This window comes from Priapulus caudatus, unplaced genomic scaffold, assembly GCF_000485595.1.
Source record: "Priapulus caudatus unplaced genomic scaffold, Priapulus_caudatus-5.0.1 Scaffold544, whole genome shotgun sequence".
Taxonomy (NCBI): Eukaryota; Metazoa; Priapulida; class Priapulimorpha; order Priapulimorphida; family Priapulidae; genus Priapulus; species Priapulus caudatus.
In genome coordinates this window covers 77,335-84,492 of record NW_014577605.1, presented here as the reverse complement: position 1 = coordinate 84,492, position 7,158 = coordinate 77,335, and the positions used below count along the sequence as shown (strand labels likewise).

The following is a 7,158-nucleotide window of genomic DNA, read 5'->3' as shown; positions in this document are numbered from 1 at the left end:
TGTCGAGCCGCGCAAGGCGAGTGGTGCGCGCCGAGCTGGAGCCGCGAGTTGTGCGCGCCGGACGTGGAGAGGCGCGCTCAACGAGGGGAAGGCTTGTGTGCGGGGGATGTAAGAAGATGTTCCTCAGCGAGCGCTGTGATGCTTGGTGTTGCCGCGGCGACGATGAGGCTGGTGGGGGGTATGAAGAAGAATGTTTCAGCCAGGCGCGTTGATGCTGTGTTCCGCGGCGACGAGAGCTGGTGCCGCGGGATGAAGAGAGCTGCTTCAGCAGCGCGTTGATGCTCCGTGTTGCTGCAGGGCCGACGAGGGGCTGGCACGGCCGGGATGAAGAAGACTGTTCAGCAGCGCGTGCATGCTGTGATTGGCCGCGGCGACGACGAGGCTTGTCGTTGCGGGATGAGAAATGTTCAGCAGCGCGTGATGCTGTGTTGCCGCGGCGACGAGGGGCTGGTGCGGGGGATGAAGAAGATGTTCAGCAGCGCGTGATGCTGTGTTGCCGCGGCGACGAGGGGAGGCTGGCGCGGGCGGATGAAGAGATGTTCAGCAGCGCGTTGATGCTGTGTTGGCCGCGGCGACGAGGGGGCTGGTAGGGGATGAAGAAGATGTTCAGCAGCGACGTGATGCCCCTTGTGTTTGCCGCGGCGACGAGAGGCTGGCGCGGGGCGATGAAGAAGATGTTCAGACGACGTCCGGGGATGTGTCACAGTTCTTTCTGGACGTTGATCGTGCACATGTTATTTTTGCGCTGCTTCGATTCCCCGTCTTTCTCCTTCTCGTGGCATCCTTGGTCCATCTTTATGATCTCCACTCGTTACTTGCTCAACCTACTGGGATTTCGCGGCTGATGGGGGATCGTTGCATATTGCAGCTCATTGCACTACATCAGCTTATCCATGCACCGCGATCGTTATTTTTGTTCTCTGCGTGCGCTTAAGAGCAGCGTAAATCTGAGAATTTTTATAATCATGATTTATCGTTATTGAAATTGAAGGTAAATGTACGTGTCCACGTGTACATGATTGTACGTATCATTCTAAAAATGTGTGTTTTAATTTTGTTTTCCCGGTGCTATTGCTTTTGTAAAAGTGGGTTATTTTATACCTACATGACTTTTGCCTACTTCATTCTGGCATGTAGCATTTTCGTGATTTTCACTGCATCACACAATGAGCAAGGGACAATGAACTGGCAGTATATTCACGATGGAAATAATATGCATATGAGAACATGGCATAGCGCTGAAGTGAACTCTCAAAGCGAGATCTCTGTTTATGGCTAGTTGCACCTAGAACAAATGCGCACATCATAATATCTTACTCCTGATAATATTGTATAAAGTCATTACGAACGTGTCATGCTCTATTTTGTCTATATTGTTTTTATTATTACTAAATATATAATTTTTTGTCTAAAAAAATTCACAATGCAACTCATTTTATATAATATTTTTTGTCTTTCGAATGCAGCTTCAGAATCAAACATCTAACGTAAGCTATTGCTTAGTGGCTACAATTGCAGTGGTTATATGTAAGTGTAAATCTATGCACTATATGCTGAGATATAATCGCATTTAATCTATGTAGCATGATCTATCATATTAACTGTAAAATGTGACATTGATTAAAAAACTAAATATCCACTATTGCAACGTTCTGTTAATAATTCTGTTCATAGTTCCTTTCGGTCAAGACCACTGAATGTTTGTACATTTATATAGAATCATTTCTATCACTACCATGTTAAATAATAGATCTAAGTAATTAGGCCTATATATTACAAATTACAATATTAATGCTTATATGCACTAAGTGAACCAATGCACTTTATCTCTGGGTTTTGTCGTGATTTGGTTTCTGGTGTAATCTTCGATGCGTGTAATCTTTTCGATTAACAGCCGACAACCTTCTTGCGTGTTAGAAATTCCAACTGGTTGAAAAATATTGGGCGCAGTTGCATTGAGATGAAAGAAAACGAAATCAACTACAATCCCTGATTCATGCTGTCTGCTGAAGCTCGCTGGTCATATTATACGGAAACGAAACTGATTATTTGTGTGATGCAAAATTGAAGTAATTAGTCTTCAGTAATAAGGATGTAATAAAGGTTACTAAAAATGGGAAAATACTACTACTAGAGTTCGTCTAGGCGTAATTATGACCAAGTGATGAAATGGGCGAGTATGTACCAGAGTAGCTCTACCCGTGTAGCCCCTTTGCTCCCACTACACCTGTAGCACCTGGGCACCTGTAAAGGGAGCGAAGGAGTTACACGGGTTGAGCTAGTTGTAGAAGGAATCTGCTAAATAACGGAAGGAGAAGTCGTATGAGAGATGGAGCCACTGCTACTGGTCCAGGGCAGATGGAGCCACCGTTGCTAACTTTGGGCAGACGAAGCCACCGCTGCTGTCTCGGCATAGATGGAGCCACTGGTGCTAACTCGGCATAGATGAAGCCACCGCTGCTGACTCGGCATAGATAGAGCCACTGGTGCTGACTCAGAGTAGATGGAGCCACTGGTGCCGACTGGGAGTAGATGGAGCCATCGCTGCTGACCTAGGGAAGCTGCGAGAGGTTTTTCTTCCCGGGCGGACCTCGCGGTCTGGCCGGCGGCTCCCCGGCCTTCCCCTCGAAGATAAGAATCCTGCAGACGAGAACGACGCAGCGAGTGAGCGTGAGTCACGTACGGCGTGGTGCCTGAGTGACTCCGATCTCATCATCTGTAGGAAACCCTACAATTGTTACTGACGGCTGTAATCATGCGGCCACTTTGTGACACTGGACATGTGCCACTTGTCCTTGTGACACACTTTGTGACACTGTATCCTCGCTTATAGAAACTGGGCCGCGATTTCTTTGCTGCGCTATCACTACAGATCATGTGTGAGCAGTGTTTTCATCACAGGTATGAGAGGCTTTTCTACCTCATCACTCTCGTTTTTCCTTCTCGTTTACTTTGCGTCTCTCTCTCTCTCTCTCTCTCTCCCTCTCTCTCTTTCTCGCTCGCCCTCTCACTCTCTCTCTCTCTCTCTCTCTCTTTGTGACCTGTCTCCTCTCCTCTCTCTTTTCTCCTTCTCTTCCTCTCTCACGCCTCACCTCAACGCTCGCTCTCCCCATTCTCCTTCACCCCACGCGCACCACGCACACGCCACGCCCTCAGTCGGAGTTTATCGAGTCGCAATAGCCGGGCGTCATACACTTGCCGTAGCCTCATTTCAGATGGTATTTATTTTGGGCCCAGACCATGCAGACGTGTAGGAATCCTGGCTAGCTGATCGGACGTCGGCACTGCCACGTCGGCGCCCACCTTAGTGCACGAGCTGCTTCACTTCCATCGTGCGTCTGTGGCGTGGCCGAGTTTCCTCCAGGCATGGCTCGTCTCAGCTCTCCTGCAGGTACCACTCGGCCGCCGGTTGTTGTTGGCGAGCTCGAACTCGTGACGGAACTCTCCTCCCTATAAAAACCAGTATATAAACAACGAATCATACAAGGAATATTATAATAATTAGGATATACGCAACGAGGAATCGGAGAAGACGGTAGACCTTTGTCCCTAGGCTCCATAACTATCATCGCTAACTCGGCTCCAATACCGCTGTTGCGAGACGGCGAGTGTAATTCGACGCATGGGCATTTGAGCAGGGCGGGAGAGAGCGAGATAGAGAGATTGGAGGGAGGAGGCGAGAGGTGCGGCGGGGCGAGCGCCGCCGAAAAGGTATTCACACTGTAAAGGGCCGTAGTGGCCTCCCAAAAGGTGCACTGCCCAGAAAAAAAATAGTAGGATTCACCCAGTTGATTAATATACAAGATGGGCGGTTATGAGGAACCTTATGGTGTGTGCCGCCCAGTAACCATGGCTAACCGCCGCGCGATCGCGAACGCCGAATCGCGGCCCTGATGGGGTACTCCCAGAAAATTTTGAAATTACAGCCTGGAAATGGCATTCCTGCAGGTTAGGCTACGATGTGAAAGCAACCAATTCTATCATTTTAAAAGGCTCATTTGTAAATTTCAAAGCAAGATGTAGATAAACAGTGTATGTTTTGGACTAAAGTATCTAGAACTATATATTATGGAGTCGAATGATAACGTAATAAACATGTTTACAAAGATTGTACTATACTATCAGTGAATATTAATTATGAAAATAATAATATAGTTTTAATATTTCCGTTCCAGTGCATGCGCTACTGTCAGGAATACGTTGAAGCCGGGTCCGCTGAAGGCATCGACATGCAACTGTGTGATGTTGTTGGTGTTTGGTGTGTGTGTGTGTGCTGTGTGACTGTGCTGTGGGTGTGAGGTGTGTGTGCGGTGCAGGCTGTAATGGTGCTGTGTGTATGTGCGTGGGCTGTGTGCGTGTTGTGTTGTGTCGGCTTAGTCCCAGTTCGGTCACTGTGTGTGTGGAGCGCCAGGGCCAACAGATGCGCCCCCTTGTGTGTGTGGTGTGTGGTTGTGATGTCGTGCGCGCGTCGCGCGTGTGTGTGCGTCCGTTCATCTGCTCTCCGGGTCAGTGTTTTTCTTCCGTCGTACATAATACAACAATTATTGTTCAATGGCTAGCGAGCATAGATTTATAAAGAACAAACACCTGTCCCCCAGCGTACACAGCTCTCCAGGCGGTGCACCACCTCTGTTTTAACACGATGTCCGGGTTTCATAGCATTGATTCCAAACGAAATCTAGTTCGCGAAACCCCCATTTTGCGAACGGCTGAGCGCGAGGGTTCCATTAGAGTTACCACATTCAACACAAGCTATTTCTAGTTCACCAGAAGATCCCCCTTTTCAGGTCTGAGAGCTTAGTTCCAGACCTCTGCCGATTTTTGAACGTCCGCGGGAGTGCCGGCACTATACCTACCATAATGGGTAGAGTGCCACCCCCGGGTTAATCACCTTGGGTATACTGTTGCTCCTTGGTTCGCGTGCACAATTTTTATTGGCTCCAAAATCAGTGCGCCACCGGCTAGTGCGTGCCTGCCGTGGCGCCACACGGCTCCCCGAGTAAGTTGGAGGGTCTATATTCAGGGCCGCGACGGGAGATTACTGACGCATATATCTTGCTAACTATATTGACTATCGTCTGCGTCAATAAACTCAATACTTCACAGAGAGTATAGCTCAAGCCATGATGGCTATAGGATCTAGAATTAGGAAATTTCAATCATCTGATAATTCACATTCGCGGCGGCATATATTTGGACGATACTTGACTGAGATCTTGGTCAAGTAAGGACGGCAGATAGTTGCACAGAGAAGGTAGTGGAGTGAATTGCAAGCCGTAGGGCGAGGATCATTTGCATAACTATGATTCTAGATACCTCTAGACACAGATGATGCCTTAGCTATACTCTCCTGTGAGAATATTGAGTGTTATTGGGCGCGGAGGCGATTTAGTCAATATCGGAGTACGCAAGAAGATAGTGCGTACCGCAAGGCTCCCGTACCGCGCCTGAATCATAGAACAGAAACCGCGAGTAAGTTATAGGAAGTCATGTACGCAAACGCGCGCATGCGCGCACACACATGCACACACACATACACGCACACACATATATATATATATATGTATATATACATATATATATACACGCACGCACGTGCGTGACGATCGCCTATATCCGGTATGCAATTTACATAGTCATTGTATATTAGCGCGAACAGCCATCCCGCAGCGGCCTGAGCATAGAGATAAGTATACCGTGTGTTGTTCCGCTCACATGCGTATAGCATAACGTATATCGTAAAAACCCCGCGTCTGTTACACCGCCTTCTGCACGCTTGCGATGCATCTTATTACGATTATCTTACAGGAAACGCGGAAACTGATGAATGAATGCATATCGTCTGCAGCATCCTGTATGGCGGCGGCAGCTCGGCGGTATTGTGTGTGGAGATTCCAGCGGCAGCGCTGTGGAGGGGGACATGTGCCCATGGCCCCGTGCAGTGGCTGGCCCTGAAGCCTATCGTTGAAGCTTTAATATATTTATTTATAAGCTTATTATAACCAGTCTAAGGGTCGCAGCCGAACGCCGGCTGCATTTATCAAGCTCTTTCCGAGCGTCTGACTGGTGGTTGTTTCCCGTGATCAGGGAACCGGTGCATGATCGCTATAGCAGGTTCGCTATTGAGCAGCGTAAATGTATGACAGACAGGATTAAGCTGTATTATATAGTAAGCGCTGCCGGCGTTACAACAAAGCTCGTCATGTAGCTCATCAAAAACCATACTTGATGGCATCTCGACTGCATTTCTATAGCAATATAATTGGGTGATTCAGGGTACTTGACTCGGAACTGAAATGTACGCACGCATGCACGCACGCACGCACCCACCAACACACACGCATACCTACATTCAGGCACTCAGTAAAACGCACGAACGCATGCCCGCACGCGAACACGCACATGCACGTACGCACATGCACGCGTGCATCTGATATCAGGAGTTAATGAAGACAAACCTTGACAAGATTTGTCTTCATTAACTCCTGCTGATATGTATATGCGGTGAAGGGTGATATGGTAGATGGATGCGTCGGTTATGGGTTGGGGGCGTTGAGAACGGGGAAATTTACGGCGGAATTATGATAATGAACTCCGCTTCCCGGCGCTTTGAAGCTGGTGTTCGTTGAGACATGAATATTACCGATGAAAATGGTGGCGCAAAATACAGTTTCCGTCATTATATGTGAGGGTTTACTTTCGGTAACATTTGCTGCTCGACATACTTTTTCAGCGCCTGCGATGAAACCATTAAGGATGGTATATATCTAACGTGGATTTAGAACGAGAGCCATTACGATCGAATACACCCCACGGGGAAAAGATGGCGGGCAGTGCGCGCGCTGCTGCTTACTCATGTAGCTTTCCAATTTCCCCTCGAGGTCCTCTACATGAGCGAAGTCGGGGTCGTCGAGATACATCTTGTTGATGCGTCTCAGGCCCGCCTCCCTCTTCTTCAGAAATTCTCCGTACAGCCTACCACCTACGATGAATGGAAAACAATGCGTAAAACACACTAAAAATCCTTAAATCATTACTCTGCACACACATGCACACGCGCGTGTCTGTGTGTGTCTGTGTGTGTGTGTGTGCGCGCGCGCGCGCGCGCGCGTGTGTGTGTGTGTGTGTGTGTGTGTGTGTGTGTGTGTGTGTGTGTGT

General features: G+C 48.3%; 1 protein-coding gene and 1 long non-coding RNA gene across 2 annotated transcripts in view; one reads left to right on the top strand and one right to left on the bottom strand.

Moving 5' to 3' along the window:
* LOC106811483 overlaps window positions 1-486 on the top strand; it is a 13,875-nt gene extending 13,389 nt beyond the window's left edge. The window contains exon 6 of the mRNA XM_014815122.1: window positions 298-486. Coding sequence (XP_014670608.1) covers window positions 298-486 — 189 coding nt within the window. The remainder of the gene's footprint in view (window positions 1-297) is intronic.
* Window positions 487-6,859: 6,373 nt separating this feature from the next.
* The window catches only part of LOC106811490, a 13,505-nt gene continuing 13,206 nt past the window's right edge, over window positions 6,860-7,158 (bottom strand). The window contains exon 3 of the long non-coding RNA XR_001394147.1: window positions 6,860-6,982. This is a non-coding gene — a long non-coding RNA (uncharacterized LOC106811490). The remainder of the gene's footprint in view (window positions 6,983-7,158) is intronic.